The following is a 19,699-nucleotide window of genomic DNA, read 5'->3' on the forward strand; positions in this document are numbered from 1 at the left end:
GGGGGGAGGGGAGGGGAAAGAAAGATGCAGTGGTACACATGTGCAATTGCAGTATCCCAGCAAGATCAGAGGCAGAAACACAGGACTCCCAGAAGGTAGCAGATTTCTGGATCTTGCCCATTCCTCTGTGTATCTCACTGTGCCCTCACCTGCTCTGGACACAGGCAAGGCAGAAGTCCACCTGGCACCATACATCCTTGTGACTTTGCACATTCAGATCTACCAGCTTGAACTGAATTTCCTTTATTTGACCTCCGAGAGCATTAGTCATCACTCAAGACCCAGAGTAAGCATCTGCTCTTTCCTGAGGCCTTGCTCCTACCCCTATCTCCCCAATCTTTGATGAGCATTTCTTGATGGGGATGTTTATTAAACATTTATTTTATTTTGCTCCATATCACAGTGTGTTGTTATCCATTTCCCCTTGCTGGGTTAGGGTCATGTCTATTTCATTGTTGTATAGCTCTTGGTACCAAGACTTCTGTGTGTTGTTCAGGTTATGCCCTGAGGCAACCAGCAGTGGTCAGGATCCAGCCTCTGCTTTTCTTGCCACACCCACCAGAAGAAAGAGCCTTCTTGTAATTTGCACAAAGTAGCTGTGTGGGATGACAGTGGCTCTGTTTGTCACATAGTAAGTGTTCAGTCAACAGTGCCCCCTCTCTCTACTGTCTTTGCTCCACCACCACCCTTTGCCACTTGCTCCTCAAAGTGCAGTTGACTGACATTCTAGTCTTCAGACTCCAGTCACTTCTGGAACCGTGAAGGGAACAGAAGACTCAAGAAACTTCATGGGAGGAGAACTCCCTTTAGCTCCTCGCTAGCAGTGACTCGGCTTTGGGAGGATTCTGCTTTACCACAGCACACGAGAGCCTTTTAAGGATTAAGTTGCATCTTTGAATTATGAACCCATACAACTTGGCCGTGGCAGACATTGCCAATCAATTACCATACTTTAACAGACGAAATATCTCAGAATCCGGGTTGGAGAGATGGCTCAGCGATTAAGAGCACTGACTGGTCTTACAGAGGACCTGGGTTCAATTCCCAGCACCCACATGGCGGCCACAAACTCTCTTTAACTCGAGTCCCAAGAGAATCGAAGCCCTCTTCTGACCTCTGGGCACGACATGGGTGCACTCACTTACATGCAGGTAATACACTCATACATGTAAAATAAAAATAATAAACAAAATATTTTTTAAAAAATCTCAGAATCCTCATCAGGGCCACTAATAAATTATTAGAACTGACATTTAAAATAAGTTTATCTCTTATCTCCAATGTAGTTCAACCCCTTATTTTATAAATGAATAAGGATTTCTTTCCTCCATGGCCCTCCTTATTCAACCCTGCCCCATTTGCTCTCGTTAGCTTTGCCTGTGGTGGTTCCCATTTAACATTTCACAAGTAGTCACAGGAATGGCCTCTTTCCAGAAAGCCCTTCCTCAGCAATTCTACTTCTTGTAGTCATGTTCTGATAACTAAGCACTGAGAATTGCAACATATTTAACCTCAGACAGTTGCTTCACTGTTCTCACTCCTGCAAAAAGACTGAAGTTCAAAGACTGAAGATAAGTGACTTTCCTAAGACCTCAGGGCAACATGTGACTGAGGTGGGGTTAGAAAAACAAACAAAACAAAACAAAACACAAAAACCCAGGCCATGACTCCACACCGAATTTTTGTGTGGCTGATGGCTATGGCTTGGGTTGAGTTTAAATATGTCCCCTTCACCAAAGTGTTCATTAATTAGAGGCTGGTCCCTAGGGGGAGTTACTGGAAGGTCGGGGGACTTTTTAGAGGTGAAGCCTGCAGGCCTGTCCATAGGTCAGTTGGTGATGTGCTCTTAGACCAGATTGTTGGATCCCAGTATCTCTCTGTCTTATTGATTTTTAAAATTATTTTTATTTTTTTTACTATATTTTTCTGGGGGATAGATGTTGTGATAAAATCTCATACTCCAGGCTGGTGTTAAACTTTCTGTGTAGCCAAGGATGACTCTGAATGCCTGACCTTCCTGCCTCCACCTACCAGTTCTGCTTTCCTGAATTTTTTTAAGGTTCATTTTTATTTTTATTATGTGTATGGGTGGGGGATGGGGGGAGTGGTAGGCTACAAATGTGAGCGCAAATGACCCCAGAAGTCAGAAGAGGGCATCAGATCCTCTGGAGCTGGAGTTACGGACAGTTGTTAGCCATACAGTTGTTAGTTGGTTCTTGGAACCAAATCTGGGTCCTCTAGAAAAGCAACCAGTGCTCTTAAGCACTGAGCCGTGTCTCCAGCCCACTTTCCTGATTTTTCGATGTGATTTCTCCCTCACATATTCACTCCCACTCTGATGGGATTGGGTGAAAGGGTCCTCTCCAGAACTAAGCTAATGCTGTAATTTTGCCCTTGAACTTCCAAGATTAAGCTACATAAACCTTTTCATCAAAAAATAAATAAATAAATTAGCCGGTTTCTGATGCTTTGTTATAATCACATACGATACTGTTCCTATTAGTGCAGAGAACCACAGACTCTGGAGTTAGAAAAGACTCTTAGGCGGTCTTTTCCTCGAACTTCCATGTAACAGAAATTCCTTTATACACCTACAAGTGAGTGTACTAAAAGAGACATATTAATATCTAGATGGTTTAGGAAGCAGGACATGAAGGTTGTGGAGAAGCACAAATCGTCCACAGTCACTATTCACGACCATTTGGCCTCTTTATTCTCACTTTCTGGCCCAAGACTCTGCCTAAAATCATTATACTTTAACTGACTAGTCTACTCAGGAGCCAAGGCTCTCCATCAAATGCCTGCTTGCCTTACTCCTTAGGACACCCAGCCATCGACAAGAAATCAGAAAGAACCGAATGAGATCTGCAAGCTGCAGAGATCCTCTCCTCTTCACATCCTCCTTATTTGGTTGCTGGAAACTAAACATATCAAACAAAAACAGACTTCCTGAATACATTCCATACTAAACAGAAATGTAGTGAACTCATGGTTAGGCTTCTGGAAGAATTTTTAAAGTTTGATCCCAAATGTGGATTGGTCAGCTTGGCTAGAGGGTGAGAAACTAATGAAATTAAACAAATCTTAGAGGATTCACCTGTAATGTTTTACATGAAAGAAAAACACATTTTAGCTTTTCTGACCTGCAGGTGCCCAGTTAAATCTTTCTACAAAATAGTCTACTGAGATATTTTTGCCATTCTTCTCCTAAGTGCACCCTAACCTTAGGCAAGCCCTGAAGTCTACTCAAAGGGAAGCACTGGCTGAGCTCAAAAGCAAGAGCACCGGTGTCCACTAACGGAGATCCTGTGTACGCATCAAGGCCAGACTGGCCACCGTCAGTCCCAAGGGCTGAAGGTCTTCAGCTTCTTTCCTTCTCTGGTCTTCGTGGACTATTCCACTTATTTCATAAACTGCACTTTCTTCTTACCTGTCTTTTGAATTCTTCCCTGAGGCCCTGGGGTAGAGTTAAATAGCCCCTGCTTTGTATCTTGAAAAATACCTCTAACATTATCTCTGAAGTTCCTTGTTCGATTATAGAGCTTTCCCCCAGGGCCTTTGTACCTCTGACATGCCAAAAAATGAGTGGAACTAAGTAAGCACTGAACAAATGATGGTTGCCAGTGCATGCATGCATGAATGAATGAGCGGAAGTGCGGCCCAATGCACACGATCTGTAAATTCCTTTCATCTCTCAGGTCTGTGATCATATTTCACTACTGTTACTCAAACTCCATGCTATAAAGGAAATGAGAACAGTTCACCCCACAGGTGAACAGGGTGTTTTTGCTCCTCCTTGGAGGCTGCATAACCATGTAACACATGCTCCTGTTCTCCACTTTTAAGGTAGTGTGGTTAGTACAGGTTGCTAACTCCTCCATCCGGGTGGGTGAGCTCTAGGTAGGCTGGGTTAGGTACATTGGAAATCTATATGTAGCATGATAAGGCAGTGTGGAAACGCTCCTATCTTATCATTCTATCTCTGGGTATACTGTTAGAAAAAGTTGGGCCACTACTTTACCCACAGCACTGGTTAATTATTATTTTTCTGACTATTTCTTCTCCATTGAATAGAATATTTGAAACTAGGACAGCTCAAAAGCACATTTCCTTGTTTGCTTGCTTATTTTAGACATTAGCTTATGTAAAGGGTTGTGACTGATGAAAATCTTTGACCTCCCCAGGGGAAAATAAAAGTGCATTGATTGAAAAGGCAGTCACGGAGTCACACAGCCCATAAACAAAGAGCTCCTTCTGGGGTCAAATACAAAGATGCTCTTATTCTTGGACTGTTAATGTTTTCTTTTGACCTTTCAGTCCAGAAAGTCAAAATCACAGAAAATAAAGGCAGCAAGTGTATTTGTCAGTTTTCTGTTACTACAATAAATACCCAAAGTAATCAGTTAATAAAGAGAAAATGTTTATTTTGCCTCAAAATTGTAAGGGTTTCAGTTTATGCTTAGTTGGCCTCGCTGCTTTAGGTGAGGCAGTGCGTCACGATCATAGTACCCGGCACAGCAAAACTTTCTTTCATGGCTTATGTAAAGGGTTGCGACTGAAAAGCAAAGAGAAAGAAGAAAAGGAGACCAGCACCTCACAATCCCCATTCAAGGATATACCCTTAATCACCTAAAACCCTCTCACTAGGTCCCAACTCTTACAGGTATTCGCACAGAGTCTCTGTCCCTGGACCATGGGGGACACTTTAGCAACAAGAGCTTCAGCACTTAGCATGCCTCTCTGGGAGAGGGAGGACCTGGGAAGTAGAGACACAAGCTCTAGCAGACCTTACATACCTGGGATCAGCCTTTAGGTCCTCTTTGGAGCCCTTCAAGCCCTTCTTCTCCTGTGGTTGTCCCACCATGAAAAAAGTATCCTTGATGGTAGGAAAGTCTGCCAGCAGGGCTGTCAGGCTATTGCAGTACGCCATGATCTGACCCCGAAGGGCATAGTGAGACATCTGGCAATTCAACCTGGAAGTCGAAGGAGATGATGTCCTAAAGAATAATTCATGTTCTTCTACCTTTCAAAGAAGTTCCAGGATCTACTTCCCTGGGGGACTTTTCAAAAAGGAATTTCCGTGTGGGTGAGGTTGGCATGGTCTGAAGGAAGAGGCATGGACCTCTTCTTCAAAGTGCCTCCTGTCCTCACTTCTGATGCTCCCCGACATGAGAGATGATAACTTGGTTCTGTTTAGTAGGCCTGTGGTTTATTTAAACACAAACCACCAGACTCATTATCTGGATTTCTATGCAATATTACTAATAATTACATTCAGTCAGAGAATCCAACATATGCTGTTCACACAAACTATACTTACTTTTGACAATATTCAACAATCACCTCCCTCTTGACTTTTCCAATGTCCTCCTGTGATAAAAGAAAATAATATTTATTCTGTAAGACAGTCGACTGTAGCTAGTCATCTTATGACATATGAACAAATACATGGCCAAGTTCAAGCACGAAAAGGCCATAGACTTGAGACATTCTTTCAGAGGGTAAACTTGTTGGGAGACTCTTATGTGGGTCTCTTCTATTCTCACACATCTTACTGATTATACCAAGAATGTCAGACCCTGACTACTTTTCACCTGGACCATTTTCAGGGCTGTGTTTGCAGAGAACAATCCTTGGAGTTAAGGTAATGTCCTCCTCTATGGAAAAGGGCATTCTTGATATTAAAGAGGTATGCTCTCCAAGCTCCATGCTTTCTGACTGTTACAGAAATCCACTGGGTACATGTAGATTCTTCCACACTCTCTGTGAGACTTGGGAGGCAAAGGGAACTGACAAAAACATGACACTCACGCTGCCTGCTCTGCTGTGAAGAACAAGCTGTCTCTGATCTGAGTCTCATATCTTCCATGTACTAGTAAGAAGTAAACTTATTAACGTGTAAGTAGGCTAAAATCCCAAAGCTGACAAAACTGATCACTGTATTTATTGCCTGAGCTCTTTCTGATCTGGTAGGTGTTGAATACTCCTGAAGGTCAGTTAAGGAGCTTGTATTTTCACATGGTCACTAGTTTTAGAGAGTTGCTTGTTTGGGGGTGGGGGGGACTGACACTCTTTGCTTCTATCATTACTCATTAGTAAACAGAATATCTGACCACCATTATATTCCATTTACATAACCAGAGTAAGCAAACCTAAGTCCTTTTTCAATCAGGGATAGGAACAAAGCCTAGAGATGATGAACCTTATCATTTTTCCTTCCAGATAACTATGCATTAGCATAATAATTTCTTCATAAAAATAGTGAATAATGAAACACTTCACAAAATTAAGAAATGATGGTTTGAACTTTGTAATATTTTCTTACTGACTTGGCTTATATAAAAAAAATCTTAAACTGGAACACATCATTAGCATCTGATAAATAAAGGTAACAGGTGACCATCTGCCCACCTTGCCAACCCTGCCTAAACCACCTGAACCCCTGTGGGTCACTCAGGAGTAGCAAATGCCCCAAAGTAGGTACTTAGACTGGTCCATTTAGAAAGTGACATGACAAAATACAGCCTTGAGAACACAAATTTTTTAAAACCAGACTAATCTGTATGAATTGATTCTTTTTCTAATTGAGCTCCATTTTTCAGTTCTAAATATATATTTCCAATAATCCTACCCAAATGATTGAAAGCAAAAAACTTCAAGCTCAGAAATTTTATTTGCTCAAATATAAAAGCAAATGAGAGCTGTAGGAAGCCCTTTTTCCCAAACACTCACAGAGCTCTTCGTTCTGTCAGCAATGGTCTGTTTTTTGAGGAGGAAGGCGTTCAACATCATGTCCCGCAACCTTGCCTTTTCTAGTTGAATAGATACAAAGGCCTCTGGAGCCCTGACAAGTGAAGAGAGACAACTGAACTGAGGAGGGAGGGAGGTGGATGTGGAGCATGCTGCTAACTCACATGCTGGGTGCTGGAGCGGCAGGGTAGTGGCTCTGCCTCCCTGGGTCTCACCTGCTCAAGTGCTTCTGTTTGCTCATCTGCCACCATGCTCCTTGGAGACTTCATTGTGCCTAAAATGTGTCAGCAGTCCCTCTCCAGACATCATAGCCTGGTTCAGTATGGCTCCTTGTCTTAGCCATCAAGATACCTGAACTGAAGGGTCTTTCAACTAAAAACGCTAATCTTAGCTCTTCAACCACACTGGGAATGTAGTCAGAAGGTACCTGACCTCTGGCCATGTGTCAGATTAATGGCATCTTCGATAGAAGAGTTGCTTTGCCTGTTACTGTTTTTCATTCTAGATTTTCCAAATTATATTAGAGTGCCCTTGGTATGTCCTCCATAAAATACTGAGAGTGGTCGTAATTATTCGAGAATAAAAAGATCTCTTTCTTGCTGGAGAGATGGCTCAGCAGTTAAGAACACTGGTTGTTCTTTCAGAAGACTCAGGTTCGAATCCCAGCACGCACATGGCAGCTAACAACTGTCCGTAACTCCACTCCCAGGGGATCCAACAGAATCTTCTGACCTCCGTGGGCATTGCACGACCTGGGTGCACTTACCTACATGCAGGCAATACATGAATACACATAAAATTTTAAAAAATAAATTAAATTTAAAAAAATAAATTAAAAAAAAAATCTTTCTCTGATGTGGTGGAAAGATATCATGACGTAATAGGGTATCCTTGAAAGTAGACATACATCTGTGAAGACCATGCCTGTCTGAGAACTCACCATCCTATCATTCTGAACAATGGTAAAATCTTTGTTAGAATAGTGAAAATAATTCTGTGTTTCTTTAAGGTGATTATGGAAAATTTGGAGCAGCCTATACTATTCCTGCATGTGAAGAACACTTTGAAAAATATACAGAGAAAGAAGCATGAGTGAAAGAAAGAAAGAAAAATCAAAGAGAAGAAAGGAGAGGAAGGGAGGGAAGGACGGAATCCGGAACAGCTGACTTCACAGATCAGAAGGCGTGTTCATATAGGATCTTCTTATGAGATCTTAAGAGAGTAAAGCACACACCAGTCACTCTATTTTGGATTGACTCGAATATCCTCCCACTAGATACACTACCTTTTTGCAGTTTGAACTCTTGCTGAAGAATGGATAAGGGTGCCAGGGACTTTGGAAGGTGAGGGGGACAGCAAGCTCTCTGTGCCAGGCGGAGTTCTGGAATCTCTTCTGGTTGGACTCACTCCACCATGATTCCTCAGATCTGAACTTCTTGTTTCCTAAGGCATTTGAAACTAAAGTTAATTCAGTTTGTTGGATGTATGGGTCCTGTAGTGCTAGCAGCACACAGCTGATCCTACACATATGTAATGGGAGGAGAAGACTGGAAAGAAGAGAAAAGAACGGGAAGGGGAAGTAAAGGGGAAGTGGGAGCAGGAAGAGAGACACCACTTTGCACAGTGAAGCGGGGAGGCACAAAGTATGGCTATTTCCAGAATATAGTAGTTATCTAAAGTGCTCAGAGAAGAATTCTCCATTTTACAGACTGGTTGAGTAACATTTTCTATGTGGAACAGCTAATGGAGTTCACAGTTATAAGATCTGGAAAAGCTCCTCTGGATCCCCAAGCAGAGGAAAGTGGACTATGTATGTTGCCTTTGTCAATGTAATGATAAAGAGAGGGAAAGCAGGAGTGAAGGTGGGCAGGAGAAGGAGGGGACTGAGGGAGGGTGGGGGAAGGGGAAGGAAGTAGGAAAGCACTAGCCTCTAAGAGCCCAATCTTATTCATTATAGAGCATGGTGGGTAGAAGTGTTTTATGTTTTTTTTTTAATTATTTATTTAATAACCACATACGCAGAAGAAGCATTTCATTACAACAGCATTGACATATTCAATAACAATTTTCTGAGCTAAGATGCATCTCTTACAAAATTGGCTGTATATCTTTAGGTTTACAGTTGAATTATTACAGCTATACAATATTGCACTCAGTATAAACCCTATAAGACATAAAATTTTTATTTTTTTATCAATTACTAACTGAGAGAAAAAGGCTGTCTTTAATTAAATAAACAATGAGATATCCATATGGAAATTAAGGTGAAGATGAAAGAAAATTCCAGGGTGGGGAGTAAATCTGAAGTTTTCAAACTAATTTTTATTCTGAAGACCCCTGGGGCATCCTAGGATGCTGGAAATGGGAGTGTTTAGTAGTTCAAAGGAGTGAGTCATCTTATAAGACCATGAATAGAGTGAGAGGGAAGCAAACACGGGCCCTGAGCTGGATACTGGGGCTGACACTTATTGCCACAATCCTCCTACACTCTCAAGTTTCTTCCTCATTTCTAATCTAAATTTGTTGGTTTGGGTTTTTTTTGTTTTTTTTGTTTTTTTTTTTGAGAGTCTTATGTAGCCCAGGCTGGCCTCAAACTCACTATGTAGCAGAGCATGACTTTCAACTCCTGATCTTCCTGCCCCAACTCCCAAGTGTTAGGATTAGGTGTGGGTCACCATTCCTTGCCGATGACCTGACTTCTTAAAGATGGCGAACAGACTGAATGTTTGTGTATTCCCCTAGAAATCTACCATACAGTATGATGATGGGGCCTTTGGGAAGTGACAAAGGTTAAATGATGTTGTAAAAGTAAGGACTTAATCCAAGTGGGCTGGTTCACATAAAAGAGACACCAAATTCTAGAGTGCAAAAATATAATCCTAACACATGAGGTTATGGTTCTGGAAAAAAGAGACACCAGAGCTCTTGTGGCTTGCTTTCTCCACCCTCTTCACTTCTTAACGTGAGGAATGAAGGCAGAAGGCCTCCATCTACAAGCCAGGAGAGTCTTCACCAGAAACCCACCAAGCTGACACCTATCTCAGAGATCTAGCCTCTAGTTCTGTGAGAAGATAAATTTCTTCTATTTAAACACCGACTCTGGCATTGTGTTGTGGTGCTAGCCCTAGCAGACTAATGCAAGAACAATAAATACACATCCCTCCTGTTCTTCCAGCCCAGCTGCATCTTGCCCCTTCACTCTGACCTAGGGAGTAGTCAGCAGGGAAGCTCTGTGAATGTCTATAGTCTCATTGTAATCCTTCCCTCTCTGGGATTTTTCCCCTCTTCATTCAGTGCTATCAAATTCTTTTTCTCTCCTAACAGTAGCTTTATTGAGGAATATTTGACATTTAATAAACATCTTACATTTAAAGTACAGAATCAGATAAGTTCTGATATGTATTTTTCTGTACTTACCTGTGAAACCATCACCACATCTAACTGCTCTGCTTTCTGCAATTATAGGCTGGGTGTTTTAGAATTTTACAGGGTCTTACAAAATGTGCTCTTTTTAGCTGGCTTCATTTAAATTGTCGTGGATATCAATACTTTATTTCTCTGTACTGCTGTGTGGTATCCCATCATAGGGCTATAGCAAAATTTGTTTATCTCCTTGCCTATTTGGATGGACGTTTGAAGTCTTTCCAGTTCTTGATTATCATGAATACAACTACTATGGGCATTCATGTACAAGTTACTGTATGGCCCCAACTTTATTTCTCTTCCTTAAGCACCTAGAAGTTGAATGGCTAGTTCATATGGTAGGCACATGTTTAACTTTTTAAGTTGCTAAACTGTTTTCCAAAGTTGTTGTATCATTTTGCATTCCAACCAGCAATGTAAAGACTTTCAGATCTTCTACGTCCTTGTCAATTTTGGGAATGGTCAGTCTTTTCAATTTTTTAAATGATTTATTTATATTTGTGCAAATGTTTTGATTGCTGGTATGTTTACTGGTACGTGTGCAGCGCCCATGAAGACCAGAAGAGAGCAATAGTGCCTCCATGTGGGTGCTGGGAATCGAACCCAGTTTCTGGAAGAACAGCAAGTGCTCCTAACTCCTGAACTACCTCCCAGTCCCAGTATTTTAAATTGTAACCATTATAATAGGTGTGGAACAGTTTCTCAATGGGGTTTTAGTTTACTTTTCCCTACTAACTACTGATGTTGAACAACTTTTCACTGTTCATTTGCCGGTCTGTACTTTTGGTGACTCGTTACTTCATGAAACCCTCCCTCCCTGTGAGTTCTGTGGCAACGCAAACTTTAGTTCTCTGTCGTGTCTCTTTCCTTCTTTCTTTCTCACACTTGTCCCCTTGTTCTGATTCTTGGTCATGTCTTGAGACCCCCTTCCTTTTCCACTGTTGTGATTATTTATAAGTGTGTATACATATGTACATTTTATGAAGAAGCAGTCATAAATTCACTTTAGTAGAGATAGAGGAGGACTAGGTGTTTTCTGAAAGGTGTAATAACTGAGTTGGGTCTTGGAGTAACAGTAACATTCTCTAGACAAAAGACGAGGTGTGAGGAGGAGTGGGATGTGGTAGAGTCAGGATAAAATATTCTGGGGAAACATGAGCAGATACATGGAGACACAAGTATGCACACAATGCTTAAGGCTCTTAACACAGAGTTCAGAGAAAGTGGAAGATTAGAGGCTTTGGGTCAAATAGGGAAGATCTTGCATACCTAGCCAAAGATATTGGGCCGTAGCCCAATGAGGCAGCAATCACTGGGGCATGATTGCTCTGTACACATTGTGTAAGTTCACGGCAGAATTATTCCTGATAGTCAAAGTAAAGACAACCCAATGATGAATGGAAAAACAAAATGCAGTGTATCCATATGGCAGAACATCATTCAGCAATAGAAAGGAACGATGTACCGATAGATGCTACAACACGGAAAACTTTGAAAATGTGCTAAGTGAAAAAGTCCACACAAAAGGCCACATGTGTGACTGCACTCATGTGAAAGGTAGAAATAGGTAAGTCTGGAAAGTTAGAATAGTGGTTGCCAGGGAGTGGGGGGAGGGGCAATGGGAGTGACTGCTAATGGTACAGGGTTTCTCTGCAGAGTGATACAGTTATTTTGGTGATGGATACACGGTCCTATGAATATTTTAAAAACCACTGAATTAGACACTTCTGAAATTTTTATTTGTAGTTTTTATTTCTGTGTAACAGTGTATCTGTTATGTGTGTAGGGTGTCTGCAGAAGTAGAAAAGGGGGGATTGGATCCCTTGGAGCTGGAGTTATGGGTGGTTGTGAGTTGCTTGGTATGAGTTCTGGAAACCGAACTTGGGTTCTCTAGAATAGCAGTGAGTGCTCCCATCACTGAGCCATCTCTTGAGCACCTGAATTAGATACTTTAAAGGAGTAATTTTATGTTCTATGAATTATATCTCAACAACTAAAAAAAGAGAGGAAAAGAGAGTATATACAGTAGAGTAGTTTTGTGGTAAAAAGAAGGATCAAGGGTCAGCAAGATGGGTCAGCAGGTAAAAGGCATTTGCTACCAAGCTTGAATTCAATCCTTAGAGTGATTAAATTCCAGTGGAAGGTAGCAAACTGACCCCTACCTACAAGTTATCCTCTGACCTCCATATGTGACCAGTGGCATGTGCACTCCTACACACACACACACACACACACACACACACACACACACACGCACACGAATGTTTTTAAAAGGAAGGCTCAAATGTGTCTTCCTATATTTACAAAAAGAACTGTAAGAAGGATAAACCATAAAACAATGGAATCATTTAACTACAAAGGGTTGAAAAGTGGGACATTTTCTCCTGGATGATTATAGCCAGTCAACAATTTATTAGAGTAAATATTTTTAATGAAAAAAAAGGTATTAGTACATCACTGAAAACAATCATTAGTAAGAGTTTGGTCATCCACTGATTAACAAATAGCAAAGAGAGTAAGGTGGGGAAGAGGGAGGAAGATAAAAGGAAAACTGGATATGATGTATATTTTCATACTGCTCCATGGTTTTTGACTCATAATGCCCATAAATCCTTATTATTTTCTAAGTGACTAGAACACCATTGAGGTGTTTAAGCCTCAGAAATAGACTCAGAAAGCTGTCACTCTCTTCACTCTACCTCACCTTTTCCTGGCCTTTCACCTGCTCCGTTTTATCCAAGAAGCAGGCCATGGAAACTGGAATTTCTTTCCCCAGGGAAGATCAAAGAAACCCTGATCTTAAATACTCTGATCTACCTTTTCTAAGAGAAGATATGACCTCCAAAGCAGAAGGGCTTGCCCCAGGCCCATGAGGAAGGGATGCTGGGTCTTCCTAAAACTGTGTAGGCAAGGAGAGAGATATGAAGTAAACAAAAACAGAAGCCATGCCTTAGTCTCTGTCCAGATGGCTAGACAGAGAGCTAGATGGGGGGACTAAGAAGCAGCAGCTGTCTTAGGTGGCTGTGTCTTCTGATGCTCGGATACCCCTTTGCAGTTAAATGTTCTCGAAGCTTAAGCTCAGGCCCTTCCTGCTGCATGAGAAACGCAGGCTCCAGGGCAATTTTCCAGCTGCCACCTGTGTGCTAATGGACCGTCGGCATCCTCTACCTGAACTTCATTAGAGAATCATTTGGGGGACACTGATGACTCAGTGTTAAGAGTATTGGCTGCCCTTGTGGAGGACCCAGGTTTGGTTCCCACCACCCACATGGCAGCTAGCAACCATCCATAACTTCAGTTCCAAGGGATCTGACACCCTCTTCTGGTCTCTGCAGGCACTGCATGACTGGCTGCACTTACACATATTAAATAAATAAATAAATAAACAAACAAACAAACAAATAATAAATAGGGCTGGAGAGATGGCTCAGCAGTTAAAAGCACATAGTGCTTTTGCAGAGGATCTGAGTTCAGTTCCCAGTACCCATGTCAGTTGACTCTCAACCACCTATAACTCCAGTTCCAAGAGATCTGATGCCTTCTTCTGGCCTCTGCAGGCACCCACACTCACACGAACAGATACACACACATATATATACATACTTAAAAATAAAAGATCTTTAAGAAAAATAAACCTAAAAAAGTCATTTGCATTAGGATTTTGATGTCCCCTCCTCACCGTGAGCTCTTCAAGAAGATCATGAGACCACCCTGAAAGGAAGATGAAGTAAACTATGATTTAGGAGGGGAAAGGGCTACTTTACCTCATGAATATGCTACCCACATAATAAATACTCATAAAAATTTCTTTTTTAAAAACATTTTTTTGTGGCACACTTCCATAAAAACTTTTTTAAAAGCCCAAAACACAAAACTCCATGGGCTGCTACTCCTCCCCCAACTCTTTAGGACAGGCTGATCCAATTGCTCTCTGGAGGATACTACCGTCTGCTTTCTATGTTAAATAAACTTCTGTTTATCTATGTAGCTTGATGGAATCCTGTCCTTTGAGAAGTCATGATCCGAGAAGAAATCTTCACCTAGTAATATCCTCATGTAATCTGATAGAACTGGATCATACCCTTTCTGTCCAGAAATTCTTTTCTGTTTTTTTCCTGTACAAATAGGAAAGAGGAAGAAGGGGGTGGGCAAAGAGGAAGGGACAAAAAAAGAGGGGGAGAAAGAAGCAAAGAAGGGAGAAAAGGAGGAGGGAGCAAGAAGGAGGGGGAGGGAGAGGGAGGGAAGAAGCGGGGCAGCCTGTCATTAGCAGCTGGCAGTGTGAACCTGCCTCTTGCTCCTCCATCATACAGGCTGACCTTGACATCAGCTGGACAGTCCACTCGAGGGGTGTGATAGAAGGACGCCTGTTGAACAGCCACTATCAAAGCATTTTTCTGAACAGCTTGGCATGCGAGGGTCACTTGCATATTTTCCACTCCTGATTGGCGTAAAAGCTAAAGGAAGAAAATGTGTAAAGCATTAGGGATTGCTACCATAGAGAGACAGGTGAAGTTGATAGTCAAGATCATCATTCAACATGTAAAAACATTTAGGACTTTAACCCTAGGATGCACTGGGATTCTTGTTACTCAGAGCTCAGACTGAATCTGGTCTCCCACAAGCAGCATTTCAACCCAGGCAGGCAGCCTCCAGGTCTGACCTGCTGTGTAGTTGGACATGAGGTTTCTTCTACAGTTAGGGAAGGAAGGGTAGGCTCTGATGAACTACATGGACTCAGCAGAAGGCACTTGAAAGCCAAGACCAGATCCATCTCATAAAAATACACAGAAAAAAGCAAACAAATTCAAGTGCAATGGGAAAAAATAGCACCAGGTTTATTTTTTTTAAAGATAAGATAAAAGCTCCAATAATAAGTACATATTCTAAAAGCCAGATGCAGAGCTGGTTCTCTGCATGCATCTCTAACACAAGTTATTATGTGTGAGGCTGCAGACTCTGGCTCAAGCTAGACCAGTGTACACAGCAATAAAGCAAGGTTTTTTTCTTTTGTTTTCTTTTGTTTGAGACAAGGTCTTATATAGCCCAGGCTGGCCCCAAATTCAGTGTCAATGTATAGCTGAGGCTGAGAAAGGTCTTATGTAGCCCAGCCTGGCTTCAAACTCAAACTCAACATGTAGCTGAGGTTGGCCTTGAACTCCTGATCCTCCTGCCTCCATCTTCCCAGTGCCAGATTACAAATGTGTGCCGTGATGCTAGGTGAGACCTGAAGGAAGACTTTTCTTATTAAATGGAAGCCAAATTTATAAGAATTAAATGTTGAATGTTTTTAAAGAACACAGGAACAAATTGCTTTGTTTTACTTTAGCTTCTTTTAAAAATTTTAGCTTTTCTAAAGAAATATAGGAAATAATTTACCTTAAGAATGGCTTCTTTCGTATAAAAACTAAATTTGCCAACGTGGCTATCATCCAGCTCAGAAATGGCTAAGACTAGGGCAGTGGGAGAGTATCTGCAAGAAGAAAATTAAATTCTCTCTGTTGGAATGTGCTGCCAGGCAAGGGACACCCATGCCAATGGGGCAAGATGGTAGGTAACAAGACCTGGAGCATCAGTAGTAATAGCAAGTTTTACCGAAGACCGCACTTCAGCCCCAGGCAGTCTTCAATCCTCTTTGAACTTGGTTGTGGTGATGACTCTAATGTTGGAAATTCTTGTCCCTTCATTAGTCCTCTCATCTTACTTGCTTGACCACACCTGTTCAGGATCCCCCACTAATTCCCTCTTTTGAACACTAAGTAGTGCCTAATTCTTGCTTTTTTTGTGGTTCAACACTTACCTAAACATTCTTTGCACCATGTCTCTACCTTGGGACATGTGCATCTTTCTGTGAAGTAATATAGTATCTTTGTTTCCTGTCTGTAAATGGGGCTATCACCTATTGTAGGATTATGGTAAATGTGAAATTGCTATGCATGAAAGTGCTTTTTAAGGTTAAGCCGTCATCTTTATGTTTAATAGTGCTATTCTTACACCGTCACTCCAAAGTAATAGCTTTAGAGAATTAACATACATAAGGCCAAGCCAATATGCAAGCTCCCTAGACATACAAACTCCCCCCGACCCCAAGGCTCCCTTTGCCTTGACACATTCCTTGGCATCGGTGAGAAGGCCAAGTGATCACTTGACCAGACCACAGAGCATTTGGGCAGCTTGTGCTGATGAGTGGCTTCTAGCTCCATCTTTCTAGAAGTATAGAATACTGGTTCCAACAGAGGCCCTTGAAAAGCCCAGACTAGAGTTTGGCTTCAGACCTTTAGTGTCATTGGTGAGCTGGCCTCAATTTAAGGCCTGTTCACACTTCTTGCCTTTGAATTCTGGTCTTTGTTTAGCTAGTGTGGCAGGATACAACAGGGAAAATTTTGCCTCCAAGGAATTATTTGGCAATGTCTGGAGACATCTTCAATTATCAAGAAGAACCAAGGGGTAGGAAGGTTGGAGAGAGGTGGGGGAGGGGGGACTGGCATCTAGTGGGTAGAAGTCAAGAACAACCAGGGCACACAGGGCATCATACATCAGCTGGCTCTGGGGATCCCCATCTCCACCTTCTGAGGCTGAAATTATAGGCAGGGTCACCAAGCTTACCTGGCATTTATGTGAGTTCTGGGGTCCTCATGATTGCACAGTAAACACTTTAACCATGGAGCCATTTGCCCAGACTAATTTTGTGTTTTTATATTCAGGTATGACCTTGATTGAGATATTATTTTCCCTTATATTAAAAAAGCAGAAAAAAAGAGAAAAACCCAGAATGATAGTAAATAAACTATAAACAAGAGAATTTAGAGTTTCAGTGATACTTGCATGTCCAACAGAAGCATTCTTACTGGTTACTGACCATGTACCATGGTAGCATTTTTACCTCCTTGAGGCTCACCTGTCTACCCGACCATTGTCCTCTAGGAGAGATGTTATGAAGACAGGAGGGGGTGGGTCCACCTTGTCTTTGTGTGATGCAGACTCAAAGGGAACAGGCCTCAGATACAAATGGAACTCTTCAAAACCCATTTCCTGTGCCAATTGCTTATACAGCCTTAAAAAGAAAAAAAGCCAAGGATACCTTGGTCAGTGTTTTTTCCTGAAAGGTAATTAAGCCAGGAGACAATCAACACACTTGAATAAGTTCAAACACAAACCCAAACCAGAGCAAGCCCAGTATTGTGTGAGGTGAATGAACCAGAATGATCTTGTGCCCTGTGCTCTCTAGGTCAGGTACAGGCAGTACAAAGTTGGAGCAGGAGATGCACTTGGGTACCTCCCTGAATCACACTTCCTGCAGGCTGACTTCTGTCTGGAGCCCTCAAGAAGTTATCAATGTGACCCTCTGAGCAATGTTCACTGTCTTCTCTCAGAGCTCTTTGAAGGTGGCCCTCCCTTACAAGCATCTCTGTTCCCCTGGACCCACACTCTGCGTGCTCTTGCCACATGACCTTTGTTTCTCAGTCTTCACTGACTTCTCTTCCTCTTGAAGTTCTGGTGCTGCCTGGGGTTCTGGCCCTGGTTCTTTCTTTGCCTACTGCATCCACTCCTTGAGCAGTCTATCCCCAGTTCCTAGAACCACTTCCTTGTGTAAGAATCTGTGATCCTCAACCCTGTCCCGATTCAACTCTGTTCAGATGTCCCTTAAGCAGCCACATCTCCTTCTGCTCTGACACCCCTGATCCAAATCTGTTCTTATCCTGAGTTTAGCTGGCACCTGTGTCAGCATGCTGGGACTGTTGCCACAAAGTGCCACAGAAATATGCAAAGTGTTCAATGTCCTACACAACAAAAATCCACTGTCTCTCAGTTCTGAGATCAAAGTGTTGGAAGGGTTGGGTCCTTCTGAGGGCTGTGAAGGAGACACCTGTTCTGTTCCTCTCGACTTGGCTCATGGATGGTGTCTACTCCCCTGTGCACATCTGTGTCAAAGCTCCTCTTATGAGCACAATAGCCATATTGGATTAGGACCCAACCTAATAGCTTCAGTTTAATTTGATTATCTCTTGAAAAGATCCTGGCTTCAGATAAGAGCCCATCCTGAAGTACTAGTTCTTGAGTATGTGAATTTCGGAGGGACCCAATACGATTTCACAGCACCATCTCCTATGACGCTTTCCCTGACCTACTTTAAAAGAATAAAATACTTGCTTTCCTGTGCTCCCAAAACATTGCTTTTCAAAAGAATATCATTATTATAATATATTATGGGTAATTTTCACTCCCATATGGGTAATTTTCTAACTTCCCCAAGAGCCTCATAAATTGTAGAGAGGCAATGTCAGAGAGGTAATAATATCTTGACTAATAGTTCAACTTCTGCTTCTATACTTTCTAATTTTAGGGCCTTGGGAAATTACTTAACTTTTCTGAGCCTCTGCTTCCTTGCTAATGAAATGTTTGTATCTACCTCATAAGGATACTTTAAGAATTCAATGAAGCTGGGCATGGTGGCGCACACCTTTAATCCCAGCACTCGGGAGGCAGAGGCAGGTAGATCTCTGTGAGTTCAAGGCCAGCCTGGTCTACATAGTGAGTTCCAGGACAGCTGGGGCTACAGGAAGACCCTGTCTCAAAAAGACCCCCCCAAAAAAGAATTCAATGAAATAATACACCTAAAGCCCCAGCAAAGAACCAGTCACAGCAGGTCCTTGATAATGGTTTTGTGGATAGTTGGACTGTCTGTGTCAGCCAGGCCTCTCAGGAGAACCAGAACAAAACAGCATTCATACCTAATGCAAACACTCTAGTCTCATTTTTTTTTCCTGCTTGTGGAAAATGGCCACCTGAAGTCTTAGTGTCACCTTGTGCTTACAACTAAAACAATGCATTAACATTTCCCTTCTGTGACCTGCTGAACCCCTGCTCCTCTTCAGACTGGGATGCTGCCACTGGCTCATCTCTCCTGTCTCCAGGGCCTCTGCTAGTTAGCCTTCATTGTATGCAAGAGAAAATTCAACCAATATTCCCAGAGTGCTCCATCTCAGGTGCTGTGGTTTGAATAGCCCCAAAGTTTGTATGTTGGAAATGTTTGATTTTTTTTTTTTTCTTTTTTGACACAGAATCTCCTTGTAGCCTCAGCTGGCCTGGAACTCACTACGTAGACCAGGCTGACTCTCACAGTGATCCTTCTGCCTCTGCCTCCCCAGTGCTGAGATTAAAGGTGTGTGCCACCATGCCCAGTCCCATATGTTGGAAATGCAATCCCCAATATAAGAGTAGTTGACAGTGAGCCTTAAGAGGTGATGAGGTCATGAGGGCTCTGCTGTTATGGAGGAAGTGGGTTCCTGATAAAAGGACATCAGCTCCTTTCTCTTTTTTTCCTTTCCTCCCCTTGCCACTTCTTCCTCTTTCTCCTCTCCTCCTCCCCGCCTCACTTGACCTGTGAGCATAAGCAGGGGTGTACTCTGTTGCCCTTCTGTCTGCTGTGGTTGGGCTGATGTAACAGAAGGTTCTTGCCAGATATGGACCCCTTGACCTTGAACTTCTCAACATTCAGAACTACTAGAAATAAATATCCATTCTTTAT

At 42.2% G+C, this 19,699-nt stretch overlaps 1 protein-coding gene across 1 annotated transcript in view; it reads right to left on the reverse strand.

The window, feature by feature from the left end:
* The window catches only part of LOC103749584, a 193,047-nt gene that overhangs the window by 89,800 nt on the left and 83,548 nt on the right, over positions 1 to 19,699 (reverse strand). The window contains exons 20-27 of the mRNA XM_017803006.2: positions 17,069 to 17,224; positions 15,550 to 15,643; positions 14,490 to 14,627; positions 8,036 to 8,193; positions 6,733 to 6,844; positions 5,321 to 5,370; positions 4,797 to 4,973; positions 150 to 152 (exon numbers count right to left, since the gene is read on the reverse strand). Of these exons, the coding sequence (XP_017658495.2) occupies positions 150 to 152; positions 4,797 to 4,973; positions 5,321 to 5,370; positions 6,733 to 6,844; positions 8,036 to 8,193; positions 14,490 to 14,627; positions 15,550 to 15,643; positions 17,069 to 17,224 (888 nt within the window). The remainder of the gene's footprint in view (positions 1 to 149; positions 153 to 4,796; positions 4,974 to 5,320; positions 5,371 to 6,732; positions 6,845 to 8,035; positions 8,194 to 14,489; positions 14,628 to 15,549; positions 15,644 to 17,068; positions 17,225 to 19,699) is intronic.

The sequence above is a fragment of the Nannospalax galili genome, unplaced genomic scaffold, assembly GCF_000622305.1.
Source record: "Nannospalax galili isolate Female #2095 unplaced genomic scaffold, S.galili_v1.0 scaffold646, whole genome shotgun sequence".
NCBI lineage: Eukaryota > Metazoa > Chordata > Mammalia > Rodentia > Spalacidae > Nannospalax > Nannospalax galili.